Genomic DNA, 14452 nt, shown 5'->3' on the forward strand with positions numbered 1-14452 from the left:
AAGAAGTAATCAGATACTTTACTGAAGTAAAAGTACCACACAGTAACACAGACACACTAACAGATGGAGGCAGTGGTATTCCAGCAGCTCCTGCTTGGTAAAATTACCATTTTTGTCAATGGAGTCTTGTACTGATGTTTTTGGTTAAATTAAAAAAAGGAAAATAAGGCCCAGGTACAAAAATACTGGAGTAATCTTTTAAAGTAGTGTAATGTTGGAGCCCTAAAAAGCTAAAACACTTCAATTAAGTTCTCTCAAATCTTTTCTGTGTGAGAAACAATATAAAAGTATTTTTAAAAGCCTACTCACCTCTCAGTCCTGTCTGAACAAGAAGCTGTTAGTACAAATTAAAACCACCAAAAAAAAAAACTTAACCATTTATAATATTTTAATCTGCATCACTTTGAACAACAAAAATCCCTGTAAACATTACAAAATCAGCACCTGTGTCATCGGAGGAAAAAGTGGTCCTGGTTTGACGAGAAGAAGAAGAGTGAAAAGTTAACGCAGGCGGACGTCTGAAACGATAAATAACCTGCAGTTTAGATTTCAGGGAGGGCCGGGCAACACTTCAAATCTGTTTTTCTCCATTTAAAGAGTCAAATTATGTCTGTTTTTCACATTATCTGATGTTCATAGGCAAAAAAGAAACACTTTCAGAGGCGTGTGGATACTTCAGAGGTTGGTTTTGTTTCTGATCGGCTCCTCTGTTACCCAGCCCTCCGATCACAGATACACACAACCATGAACCTTTGAGATTTGCAAAAGTTGCTGGTTCTTTATCATCCTGCACGCAAACCTCACCTCTGTGATTCTTTTAAAGGAACCTCCACAGCGGCTGATTTCTGATTTCAACATCAGTTTATAGATGAAAACAGCTGCTGTGGACACAGGGGAATCACTGCAGTCACACCCCAATCAAATGCATCGACATTGAGAGGAAATTAAACACAGGAAGGCTCATATGAATCAGCAGTAAAAGGTTTGTGATCATCAACAACTCATAAAAAAATTAAAGGGTTCCTACACATTTCTGTTTGAGAAATTCAGATCACCAGGATGTCGTGTTAGTCACACAAACTTTTCCTGACCTGGAAATTTTCAGAAACATTTCAGGACAATGTGTAGGAAACCCCCTGCAAGTGAAGCACCAGGTTTTTTTCTGTTTCTTTTTCTTTCTTTTTTTAATTGGGGTTCAGAGCCCCTGAAGACAACACAACAGCACGAGACGTCCCTCTGTTTGTCTCTGTGGAGTTTGTAATAAATTACAGGTGGAGAGTGAAAGAAGATAAAGAGGAACGTCTCCTCAGCAGAAGATGGAGCGAGGAAGAAGGAGAAGAGGGAGGGCAAAATAGAAAAAAAATAGAGGCTGGTATTGCTTCAAGTCGATCAGACACGAGGCTGAGAGTCTGTGGCGTCTTCGCAAGCACCAGAATTCACATCGGAGAAGATAAAAAGAGTCAAAGTGTGATTGTTGGTACGTTATTAAAAGGCTTATTTAACAAGAGGAATGCTCCGAAAACTATTAAGATTATAATCATACTGATTGGACATCACGTGGAGGAGGCAGTATAGAAATCTGAGGTCCTCTAACGGAGCACCGCACAGACGAGGAGGAGGAGGAGGAGGAGGAAGAGACGTCATCATGCAGAGAGTTAAACAGCCTTTAATCAGACACTCAGCTGATCTACAGACGGGACTGTTGAGTGATCTGTTAAGGACTCAAGGCACAGCAGAGAGCGAAACATCGACAAACACCTCGGGGCGATTTAGACGATTCACTGTGCTCTACTCCAACTTTACTCTGTCTCCTGTTTGGTTTATACGTCGACGCAGAGTCTTCCTCAAGTCTGAGTCCGAGAGTCTTAGAATAACGTCACAGTAGAGTCTGAGTCCAAGTTCAAATCGAGTCCCTGCTCGAGTCACGGGTCCTTCAAATCTGGACTCGAGCGCTTTAACGCTGACATCGATTCAACACAGAGGGATAAACCATAATCTAAGCAGGTGTTCACTTCAGGGCTCAATTAGAGCTGATCAATCCACAATACTGTTCTGATCATTAATTAGTCAGATAATTCTGAATGAGATCATTTCATTGACCAATTAGCACCTGAGAAATCAGAGTATTTGATCACAAAATAAAAATCTGATGTCACCGAGGGAGGAAAAGGAAACTTTACACCCCAACCTCCAACTGTCATTTATCAGTTTTCAGAGGAATCGTATTGATTGATCACATGATTCTGTGTTTTCTGATTTTTTAGTGAGTAAAGCTTCAGAGCAGAAGACTGAACATCATGATTGTTTTGTCTTCATTCACTATGTTGTATAAATATTTATATGAAGCTGAGAGATATATTTAATCTTTTACATTAGTTTAGAGCTGAAACAATGAGTCCGTTAATTGATTAGTTGTTTTAATTATTGATTATTTGGCTGCAGTTATTTACAAAACATAAAAAGGAAAATATTCTCTGGCTTCAGCTTCTCAAATGTTTGAAAAGTCAGACAAAACTTCTGGGCTCTGATATTTCTGGACATTTTTTAAACCAAACAATGAATCAATTAATCAAAAGAGTAACTGACAGATTCATTGATAATGAAGGTTTTTTTGCTGCAGCCATTCACGCAGGACATATCTGCTCTTAGCTCAGTAAATACCTGAATTTTTGTTTTGTTTCTTCTCACAAATGATCATAAAAAATAGGTATGATCAGAAAGTCTAGCCTGAGTTTCATCACTAAAACAGTCTTTAAGAAAATACACCGGAGCTGAAATATGCCGTTTAACGAGAGACGACATGTTTAACTACAATCTAGAAGTTTCAGCTTCACTGTAGAGAAGAGTAGAGTAAGAGTAGAGCACAGTGCAGCCGAGGAAAACTTTAACTAACAGACCGACGACAGGAGAGACGGCAGAGCATCAGAGGAGAACGTGAATGAAAACCTTCATCAGGATCAGTCTGGTTTTGGTTGAAGTTTGGTAAGAAGAAAAAAAAAAAAGCAGCACCATTCACTGAAGACTCGTACAGGAAAATCAAACTACAGTTTGAGTTTCCTGTTGTGGTCGAAGTGACGGTGTGCTGGTTTTCTGTTTTAGAACCGTTCGTCACAGTAGCACCTGAAGCCGAGGCAGCGTCACAAAGCAGAGAATCACAACAGCACGTGTTTTACAGCCTGAAACAGTCACAGTTGGTGGACACGTGTCGTCCTGTTTTCAGGGTTTTTAAGTAGAAATATACATAAATATCCAGGTTGATCTGGATGTTTTTGGTGGTTGGGATTTACAGGATTTTCAGTGTGCCCTGAAGGTATCACGAGGAGCTCAAATTAAGAGTAACTTGCTTCTCATTTCCTGTTGGTTTTGTTTTGAAAAAATGAATGATTGTTGGGCAATCAGGTGATTGATCCGACAACTGCCAGAAAATTGTCTCTTTTTCCTGTTTTATATCATTATAAACTGAATATTTTGGGTTTTTTGGACTCTTGTTTAGGCTCTGGGAATATATTGTTTTATTTATTTTACTATTTTATAAACCAAGTAATAAAAATAAAAGTTTATCGACACTTAAGACGAAGAAAAGCAGAAAAAGAAGCAACTTAAATGACGCACAGGTTATCAAAATTGTTGCCGATTTTGTGTAGATTGATTTCAACTTTGCTTGAATCTAAAAAGTCAGATAAAGTGTTGACGCTCGAACAAAACACTGAACCGCGTTGCCCTGAAAGTGTTGGATCTGGTGTGACGCTGCTTTGTGAACGCCCTCGTGTTTTACAGACAGACAGTGATCTGGCGCTCTGAGGAGTGTGGCTGGTTCAGTTCACACTGTATATATAAAAAAAACACTGACAACTGACCCACATGTGGCTGCACACAGAAGAAGAAGAAGAAGAAGGGGGGGTACAAACAGAGTGCAGTCGGTTGTGTGAAAGCGGCTGGTGGAGGATTTTGGTCCCTGAAGCTTGAATTGAAAAGCCAGTTTTACACAGACAGTCGTGGGTTTGTCTTCTCTCACTGTAGAACACTTACTGTGTAGATATTTTTTAAAAAACACGACAACAAGTGAGTCAGTTTGTAGGTGATCTGCACCTTCAGCTGAGGGAAGATTTATGAATCCGAAACTCCCATCCCGACAGAAGAGGAAGATTTGTCGACAAAAGAAAAAAAAAAAATCACACGAGAAACAGATATGAAAAGTATCTTTAAAAAAAAAAAAAAATCTGCTTCAAATATTCCCAGTTTTCCTGAAGCTTTCTAGCATTTTGACAAGTCGCCTGGATTTCCTGAAGTGAAGGTGTGTTTTGTTTGTGTTTGTGTGTAAGGCCTTTGTGTCGCTGATCCACAGGAGGTAGAAGTCAGAGTCAGGCGATCTCCATCTCCCGCTCGATCCCGACGTACTTCAGAGCGTCAGCCTGGCTGTACCTGAAAAACACAAACACAGACGTGTTTGTTTATGTTTCACCTCCAACTGCCAGTTCCTGTTAGCGCACACTTTGAATTGTGCTTTGCAGGTTATTTACATATCGAGCTGGCTTCATAAGAAGGTAAAATAAAAAGGCAAAAATCACCTCTGCCAACCAAAGTTACAGTTCACATCCACGTCTGTCCAGACTCTTACGTAGTAAAGGAATTTAAACAGCATGTGCCACACAAATTTCATGTCCAGAATTTTTTTTTTTTTTGAGGTCACAGTGATCTAAATTCGAATCTGAAGTGAATGTTTGTACCAAATCTGAAGAAATTCCCTCAAGCTCTTACTCAGATATCGAGTGGGAAGCATAAAAAAACCACCCACAGTATTACTGGGAATTAAAGTCCAGATATTTCCTGGGAAATCTGGCTTTTAACTTGACTACTGTATACATCCAAACAGCCAAATCTGAGCTTTAATCACTGAATCCCTTTTTCAGCTAACCGCCTTCTTCCAGCTAAAAATCCAGCTGGGCGCCAGTGAATGACCGAGGCACACAGATGGTTCAAATCCAGCCACTTAAGTCTTGTTTTACCAGTGATACTCTTCACAGCAATGAGGAGGTTTACCTCAGGGCCGAGCACTCATAGTGAGCATATTTAATCTTGCTAATGCCTTGGAGTAAAACATCAACCTTTGTTGTTTTTTGTTTCTAAATGTTGTGGTCTGAAAATGATGACACTCCTGGTGTGACTGACCTGTAGTCGAAGAAGAGTTCCTCTCCAGTCTGGATGGCTCTCTTGGCAAAGATCCCTATCCTGTGATCCCCGTTCACCATCATCACTACAGAGAGCAGACTGACGAGTTAACACAGAGGCTAAAACACTAATTAAGACCACTTTCACGTCCCAGATGTGAAGACAGAACAATGCTGGGTTATGTCAGATGTTTGCTGGTGGATTTTTATGTCAGCTTTATGTTGTTTTTTTTTTGACTTCCCATCTAACTCCAATGCCTTTATGCCCAAAGCTCCTACTTGCACTTGTACTAGAAAGTAACCACATCAAATTCTGACCAGGCTGCACAGTTTCCAATGTGGTTCTGTTTTAGATTTGAAAATCTTTTCCAGAAACATTTTTTAAAGGATACTGACCTAAAACTTTTTAAACCCTCACTCATGCTGGCTTCTCAGCAACACCTTCATCTTCTTACCTTTTGCATAGCAGTTAGGATTGACAGAATGGTTGGCAAAGCGGATCTTGTTGCCTTTCCTCGTGGCATCAACAACAAAGTCTGAAAAGAAAAGGAAACACTTCTAACACTCGTGCTGAAGAGACACTGTCACACATATTTTTATTTTTTGCAGTTGCACATCATCACCTTTTTCAAACTTTATCAAGCTTTATTCTTCTGACTGAAAGCTGACAATCTGCTCTCAAAAATAAAAGCTCCTTTTGAACTCTGTTCTGTGGAGATTGTGAATCTGTGTGTTTTACCGTTGTTGAGGTTGAAGAGGAAGCTGCACATGTATTTGTCATAGACCTTGCCTCTGCGGTCTGCTTCATCCTGAGAGATAATCTGCAAAGACAGAGGTTGACAAAATTATCAAATGTTAAATTTCAAACCTGAACTTTTTACCCTGAACTCAGATTATATTTCCTCAGCTTTTCCACTCATTAAACTGTGGGGTTTATTTAATTTAACACACTTTAAATCAACCTTTCACAGCTCTTTGTCAGAGTCTTACCTCTCCACAGTACTCAGAGATGAACTCATTTTTCTGGACCGGCTCTTTGATGAAGATGCCCCAGCCTGCCACATCTGACGGGGCCAGCAGCAGGTGCTGAGAGACAGAGGGAGGGAGAGTTTAAAAACATCTGAATTTGGTGTTTGAGTTGAAGATTTTCATGTGTTTAAAGACCGTGTGTCACCTTCTTGGCTCCTCTCTGGATGGAGCAGTTCTTGCAGGACACGTTCTTGCTGTCCCAGTGGTCTGCAGCGCCGCAGGTCAGGCAGAGGTCGGGGTCACACTCCCTCACTGCCAGGTAGCAGGGACACTGCTTGGTGTTGCACTGAGCTTTGCAGCGACAACCTGGGAAACGGTTCTGACCTGCATCCACAGAGCAGGAAATAGATCAGCAGGAAATGTAGAAAAGTATTTACACCAAACAAAGTGAGGTTTTCTCTGTGATTCAAAAAGCTCTACAGTGAGAGTTTGTGTTCTTACACTCGGAGCTGCACTGGCAGAACTTTTCACAGAAGTTTTGAGCGGTGACGCAGGGACAGGAGGAGTCACAGGGCTGCCGTGGGTGGTCACATGGCTGGTAATTATACACGTGATTGGACGAACCATCTGTAAAAGGATGCAGTGGTCACATGCGTTGTTTTCACATCAATAACTTGCTGGAATTTAGGTTTGCTTTAGCTTTAACAGACTAAGTGACCTCTGACCTTTCTTCAGCTGGATCTTCCTGCAGTGTGTGGCCCACAGTCGGTGTTTCCTCTTCTTCTTTCTAGGCGGCGTGTCCTCGTCTTCAGCGGGAGCACGAGCGATGTTGCTCGACTCCTTGACGCTGAACTCGAAAACCTGCAGGAAACAGTCAAGATAACAAGTAAAGACGACGGTTTGTCCACCGGGAAGTTGTTCGTTCACTGGCGCCTCACCTGTCTGCAGGTCTTGGTGCCTATGAGCCGTGCGATGGCACAGAAGTTGTCATAGTACGTCCCAATGAGAACCCTGAACAGAGAGGCTTCGGCTCCGCTCCACTCCACTGCTTCAGCTTCACCAGTCAGCTTCATCTTCACAGGAGTCTGACACCTCGAGTTTCCCTCTGCAAACACACAATATAATCATTTAGGGCCTTTCCACTGCAGGAACTTTCCCCAGAGACCAAGAGTGAGAGTTTGTACCTGAGCTGCTGGTGTTCTCGTCCTTCTTGTCCTCGTCGTCTTTGTCGTTTTCCCGCTCGTCCTCTTTGCTGCCCTCGCGGTCGCTGTCTGTGTCTTTGGTTTCCGAGGAAACGGTGGGGGTGCTGGGCCGGCTGTTGCTGTTGCTGTTGGGCAGTCGTCCGCGGCGACGGCCCACCGTGCGTTTGGAGGGCGTCTTGGCGCGCTCGGCAACAACGCCTGCAGGGTACTCCCTCACCATCCCATCCTGAGTGACCAAAGAACAACAGTGTCAGTCCACTAGCAACTATTTCATCTGCAAATTAGATTTTTGATTATCTAACGCTTCAGAAATCTAACAGCTGAATCTGACTCACCTGCACCACATGCATGTAGCAGTCGATGCCGCAGGGTTCACTTCCCACCAGGTTCTCCAAGTTCTTGCGCTTGTAGGTGTTTGGAGTTGCATGGAAAGCTGAAGGAGGAGACACCAGAAGCAGGACATGTGAACTCAGAGGTCTTCAGGACAGTATTAATAGTTGAACCCAACATTTAACTGATACAAGCCCCAAGCTGCCTGTTAAAACTCTGTACTAACGGTGGAGGAAGCAGTCGTATTTGAAGCAGCGTCTGCAGAACAGAGTGTGGAAGGAGTGCAGGCTCTGTTCGCGCTGCACAGAGCGAGCGTTGGGGCCGTCGATGTTCGGTGTGCATTCAGGCGGCAGCGCCCCCGGCAGCTGCTGCTCCGTCAACTCCTTGTACCTGAAATATATATGTGTGTACACACACAGAGAAGATTAAAGCTAGTGGTCGTCCGTCATGAGCGGAGACAAAGGCCTACTGGTTTTCAAGGTCAAACAATCCTATAATCACTGTATAATCCACCCTGATATGACTTTATTTCAATCTGAGGAAATAATTATGAAGAATTGAGACACATCACATTTATATAAGGGAGTAAACAAGACCCACTTCCACTTAAAGAGGAAACACCTGCCTTCTCTTAACAATGGAATTTAGGGAGTTGCACTCAGGAATCGAGAAAGTTTCACACAGTGTGCAGTGTTTTACAAACAACAATACTGAGGATAAAAACTTCTACAAATTATGTTGCTGATCAGACCTCTGTGCCAACACTTCTCCTCTGTTATCGTCACAAAAACAAAACAAAACCCACTAACTTCTCTTTGAGCTCCTCAGTGGAGCCCTTGTCAGGAAACATGGAGGAGATGGCTTCAAAAATCTTGTCAGAGGGAAACTTCTTGGTGCTGTCATTGCTGGTTCGGCCTGGAGACGACACACATGCTTTCCATCAAGGCAAAGAAATTAAAACAACCACTGGGTCAGTGTCACTCACCCAGGTTTCTACAAAGCTGGGAAATGCTGTTCAGCCAAATACATTTCTTCAAAACTAGAGCAGCGATGAGGCAGTTTCAGCTTTTTAAGCCGTGAATGTTTGACCTTAAATATGGTGTCTTCATCAGGCCGCTAAAGAAAAGAGTCGACGTGCATTGCTTCCCAAATTTGGAAATCAGATGTGTGGTGACATATTTTCTCGTCTGATAACGAGACACAACCACAAATCTCTCTCACTTGATTCATTCAGCAAAACAGCACATACACTGTCCGTTACTTTATTTATTTGTCCTTTTTCGTACTTTCCAGTCATCTTTCTTAGAATGAAAGCAGAGCAACAGCTTGTGGAAAGCGCTTGTTTTAGCTCTTGCTGTTGAGGAGACAGGAAACCTGTTTAGGGCGGCTGTTTAAGTAAAATATTTTTAACATCCCATCCCACTTTGTGCTCTCTTTATTACTTCTACACCGACAGAAACTGGATCAACAAGAAAACCAGGTTCACAGATTTCCCTCAAGGGTTCTGCGACCGGGGGAACTTAGCTGATATGTGGATGTAACTAGAACCGTGCTGACTGTTACTGTACGGTACGATTTTATGAACAAAGGACTGGCATTGTTTCATGAATGCAAATTGGAGAAGTTGATTAAATGCATTCAGAAGCTCCCAGTTTTTTATCTGACTGAGAGACACACGCTGGATGAAAAGTCAAAGCGTGAACTTATCTCGGTTGCAAACACTACGTTTTCTGTCTAATCAGTTAAAGTGCTAGTTCAGCGTGTTAGGGTGTTAGAGGTGTGAGGAGGGACGCTCCTGCTCTGATGGTATCTGGGAGCTCGTTTCACCATCAGGGAAACACAAATGAGAACAAATGAGTTAATTACAACACTTCAGGAGCAAATGTAGGACCAGATTAACCCACTACAATGCCCCTTTGTTTGGTTACACACAGGTTAAATGCAAAGGGCCTCAAGATTATACAACAATGTTTAAACATGTATGACGATCACTGGTGTCTCAGAGACGGACTTACTCTCATTGTTGACAAGCCCATCCTTGCGGGCGTCATCTGGATGCTCCTTCCCGTCACACATCTCCATCTTGTCCACCTTGAAGTCCTGTTCTTCCTCCTCCTCATCATCCTCATTGTCGCTGTACTGCGACAGAGCGTTGACCAACTCCACGAAGATCTCGTCGTTGATGAAGCCGCACTCTGCAACACAAGATGAACGTTAAACGTCTGCTTATTGTAATATTTAGTGCAGCTACAGGTGCTGTTTACGTTCTCTAAACTGTGGGAGTCCACTGAGCCTCACCTCTGTCTCCGTGGACTTTGCCGTCATAGTTCTTGATGAGCTCTTCTATGAAAGTGCCGTCCTGGTCCAGGATCTCGTCTCCCATGTAGGGGATGTTGTGGAGCACCGTCTCATCCTCCACCTGACGCCGAAAAAATGCAAAACAAACGCCACACACAAAGACAACTGTGGTTAAAACCACTAACAAACACTGCAAAGTACTGATACCAACAAGTGTTACAGGTTCATACGCACCATGAAGTTCTGCTGCAGCGGTGACCAGGAGTACATGACCGGGACTGAGGCCACAGCGTTCAGCGTCTTCAGCGGGATGACCTGCTTGGGGAACTCGGAGAAACCGCTGTCCACCGTACACTGCAAAGGACAACAGAGAAGAGGAGCCATTACAACACTTTCTCCACACCTTTCTCCAGAGACTTTTCACACCACATTTCCTCGCTCACCTCTCGTGTGCCTCTTAAGGAGCTGACGGACGTCATGATGTGAACGGGCTGGATTCGCCTGGTCTTCCACTCCTGGTTCAAAATGTCAGTCCGCTCCATGATTTTCTGACGGTTGGTGTTGAACATGCTCTGGAAGAGTTGAAATAAAATTAATAAACTGTGAAGAAAAAAAAGACGAGACTGACAGAGGATGCTCAGGACAAAAGAATAAGAAAATAACTATAACTAAATAATAATCCTCTGCTAATGAAGATCATGTGCCTGAAAGTTCCAGAGAAACTACTTAATGGACCCTGTGGTGAAGATTGTTTGCACCAGGTCTTAATCTACTTTTGGACACGATGGAGCAGTTCTACACATGGAAATGGTGAAGAGCTGCAGGAGCTCACTGCTGTTTGGACCCACATCTATATTAAATTAAGCAGTGTCTTTTGCTGAAACTGTACTTTCACTGACTTCCCCAAATATCTGCAGTGTGTGTGTGTGTGTGTGAAGGTCTGCGTGTTGACAAACCTTGACCTCGTCGGCCCGTCTGAAGCGTTTGAGCTGCCGAAGCCTCATGTACTCAGACTTCACCCTCCTCTTCCAGCAGGCAGGACCTTTCTCCGAGCGCTTCCCTGTGAGCACCATGATCAACCTGCGGGAGAACAAAGACCAGGACTTATCGTTTCTGACTGGACTGTGGAGCTGAAACTTGAGGAAACCACCTGCTTTTGATTAGCTCCGGTTCATCCTGCCTCTCATATATTCACTGCTGAAACATCTGAGACTTTTGCACTGATCGTCATCTTCCACTTGCAGACATAAACAAGTCTCCTCAAGGACAAGCAACTTATAAAGCTTGGCATGTCATTAGGATAATGCCTGCAATCCTCTAAGACATATGTACTGTGCTGGTACAGTCAATACAGTGTCTGCTACACAGTAATAGATTTTTAACACATTTCATTATTTGCTTCATTAAATGCTTCAGGTTGAATTTGGACTTCCTTCTCCCAATATTTAAAACCTGGAAATTAAAAGTTTCCATACACTTGAGGAGTTAAAACTAGTGCACGGGGAAATGAACACAGCATATTTTATGATGCATTCAGGTTCACAGCAGTGTCACGGCCCTGGATCACTTTATCAAAAGATAATCTGATTCAACTGGCATTTCATTCTCATTTTGTTTTCTATTTGAAATTCAGAGAAAAAAAATAAAACGTGTGGGCTGTGACTCAGATGTCTGGAAGCATTCTGGCTTCAAGACACACACACCAACAATACAAAAACAGCTTCTATTCACTTCTCACTTCTTTGTTCAAGTGACAACATTGAAGATGGTTCAAACGCAGGTGACAGGATACTCCTCACCCTCTTTGTCAGAGCTGCTGTTCACTGGAGGAAGTTGAGCAGGAAATCCATGTGTTCACTCTTTTGTTCTTTCACGACTCCGTGTGTGTGTGTGTGTGTGTGTAAACTGCAACAGTCATCTGTCCATGTGAAGCTAGCTACAAGATCCATCTGCCACCCAGTGCGAGTCGCTGCCTACCAGCCTGGCTGCTGGTCTGACTCAAACCTCACACTTTGGATTAGACATGTCAGACGGCTGTCATGGAGACATGCTGGTATGCTGTGTGTCACACTGTAAGACATGTCGATGGCTGCACTGGCACGACACATTTTGTCAGATATGATCTACCAATCAAAGACTGAGTTGACATTACCAGCAGATAAATTCACCAATAAAAACAGAATTTCAGTATATTCCGTCCAGCGAAGTCAAATATGTTTTGTTGGCAATGCTCAGGTTATTATGCATCCTGCCAATAATATTGCACAGAGATATACCTATTAATATCTAGTCTCACGGATATAAAAGCGTGGACAGATTATTATATAAACCACCTCTCAGTGTAACACAACAACTTGACAGCACCACAAACAACAGCTTCCAAAATGAGCAGTACCTCAGTTAAACAGTCAACAAAACTGAATGTGAGAACTTCTAGGAAGGTGGGAATTATTGAAGTATACATCTGATTCTCCACATCAATCTGTGGCTGCTAGAAACAGCCACATTCTTCCAGTTCATAATGATGTTATTCCTTTTAATGTGAGGCGAGTGGTTGAGCATCACTCCCATAAAAGGCACAAAGAAAGACAGAGTAGTTTTCACTTGGAAGAGAGAGAGAGGATAAAGCTTTCATGTTTCCTTAACACTCAACATGTGGCAATCCCTTATGTGACCAACATGTTATGATGATGATGAAATCAATGTGTGAAGTGTCAATCATTTCCTTTAGTGCAATAATGGCTCTGGTTACAACAATAACCCCTCACACGGACTGTCTCTCACTTGTCATCAGTGGTGAAAGGAGCACTCAGATCTTTTACTTCAGTAAAAGTATAAATAACACAGTGTGGAAATAATCTGCTCCAAGCATTCAGAAATATATATACATATATTTAGAGCAACAACAACTGATCAAGGGATTACCTGATTAACTTTTACTAATTCTTTGACCAAAAACACAAAACGAATATGTTTAGGTTTTGGATTTCACCTTTGACATTTGTTATATATTTTCTGACCTTTTCTTTTCTGACAAAACGAGGAAACAAGAAAACAAACATCAGATATATCAGTAGTTACTTGCAGCCCAAATTATGTTAGTGGATTATAACCATGGGTGTTGTAATATGTCAGCCTTACTTTAATGTTACAGCTGAGATAGTTTTGATTACTTTTGATACTGCAAGGTCGCGGAGTCTAAAAATACACCATCATTTTATAAATCAATAAAATTAATCCGCAAAGAAACTAGTGGCTGGAGCTGTCAGGTAAATGTAGTGGAGTAAAAGTACTAAGTAGCACTGTCCCTTAAAATTATATTCAAGAAAAGTACATGAGTAAATACACTTAGTTACTTTCCACCACTGTTCGTCATGTAACTACACACTTACAACCACCAGGGAAACTGTAAAGTAACGTCCAGAGAATGGCTAAGTTGGGTATCATCCAGTATTGTGGACGGCCACTGGGTGAGCTAGCTACAAATAACAAGCAAGCCTGAAGCTAACGATAGCTTGCCGATGTCGTGCCAAGTTTGTACGCCCCCTGCCCCCCCTCTAAAAATGGGTTTCCCCTCGCTTACAAACCGTTTCACCGTGGTTCAAAATAAAGGGGAAAGTGACTTCTAGTTTTCACTCTGTCATAAACGTTTTCTTCCCGATAACTGCGCTATTTAAAAAGTTGGGGAATCAATTCTGACAGGGATACAAAATTTGGCACGACACCCCGGCGAGCTAGCTAACAGTTGGTTAGTTAACAAAGATTGAGGCATCCATAAAGCATCAAGAACAAACCCGGGCCATTTGAATCGCGACAAAAGCGCTGGGAATAAAGACACCGACACTGACAGCTTGTCTTACCTGCACAGAAGGCTCAGTCCTCATTCAACGGAGTTATTCGGGATCGATATGACAAACACGGGCAAAGTCGTCCTTTGTGTTCGGGATTAGCTTGCTCCGTGTTCCGGCTAGCTGTAACGTTAGCTCGGCGGCTAGTTAGCAGTTAGCTCAGGAGGAGGGAGCGATTCACTTTGCGCGACACCGGCTTTACGTACCCAGAGACGGCAAACAGAAGAAGCTGCCGTCCCCGCCACTCTAGGCCTGGCTTTAGCACTAAAGACACCGTGTTTGTGGATGGGAATTACACAATTTAATTTCACCCTGCCTGTAAATTTTGAAACAATTTCAATGTTTCCGCCTCGGCGCTGCTACGGTTCAAACTGCTCACCGTCTCACACTCACCGCCCACTACGGCTGCAGCAGATTCAAGAGGCGCCAAACGTTTAGGCCAATCACAGAAGCCGACGTTTGAGCTTCTGAGTGTCGTGACACACGATAGGTCGGCTCGTGTCACGGCGCCAGCCAATAGGATTTAGAGCTGCGCCGGGGGCCCTGCAACGGGGACATGTGGACAGGTTCCCTTTGTTCTCTCATCTGTCAACGGAATAAAAATAAAAACACTGAACAGCTTGTTTGACAGCAACAA

The 14452-nt window shown here is 42.9% G+C and overlaps 1 protein-coding gene across 1 annotated transcript; it reads right to left on the reverse strand.

Moving 5' to 3' along the window:
• Positions 1-370: 370 nt before the first annotated feature.
• On the reverse strand, positions 371-14233 carry ezh2 (enhancer of zeste 2 polycomb repressive complex 2 subunit). Its single transcript, XM_018679165.2, has 19 exons — positions 13828-14233; positions 10924-11047; positions 10411-10539; positions 10202-10321; positions 9968-10088; positions 9685-9864; positions 8479-8584; positions 7896-8059; positions 7675-7772; positions 7322-7565; positions 7076-7242; positions 6863-6998; positions 6639-6764; positions 6343-6521; positions 6159-6254; positions 5908-5989; positions 5624-5704; positions 5170-5254; positions 371-4422 (listed from the first exon to the last, which is right to left on the reverse strand). Exons 2-19 carry the CDS (start codon positions 11038-11040, stop codon positions 4362-4364), a joined length of 2292 nt encoding a protein of 763 aa, XP_018534681.1. The 5' UTR covers positions 11041-11047; positions 13828-14233; the 3' UTR covers positions 371-4361.
• Between the last annotated feature and the right edge of the window lie 219 nt (positions 14234-14452).

This window comes from Lates calcarifer, linkage group LG24 (assembly GCF_001640805.2).
Source record: "Lates calcarifer isolate ASB-BC8 linkage group LG24, TLL_Latcal_v3, whole genome shotgun sequence".
Taxonomy (NCBI): domain Eukaryota; kingdom Metazoa; phylum Chordata; class Actinopteri; family Centropomidae; genus Lates; species Lates calcarifer.

Bases quoted from the DNA above. Each gene is read 5' to 3' on its own strand.
- ezh2 (XM_018679165.2), bottom strand. From the start codon at position 11,040: ATGGTGCTCACAGGGAAGCGCTCGGAGAAAGGTCCTGCCTGCTGGAAG. The intron at 6,999-7,075 runs GTGAGGCGCCAG...TGTTTCCTGCAG, and splicing joins GCACCAAGACCTGCAGACAG to GTTTTCGAGTTCAGCGTCAA. The intron at 6,255-6,342 runs GTGACACACGGT...TCTGTCTCTCAG, and splicing joins TCCAGAGAGGAGCCAAGAAG to CACCTGCTGCTGGCCCCGTC.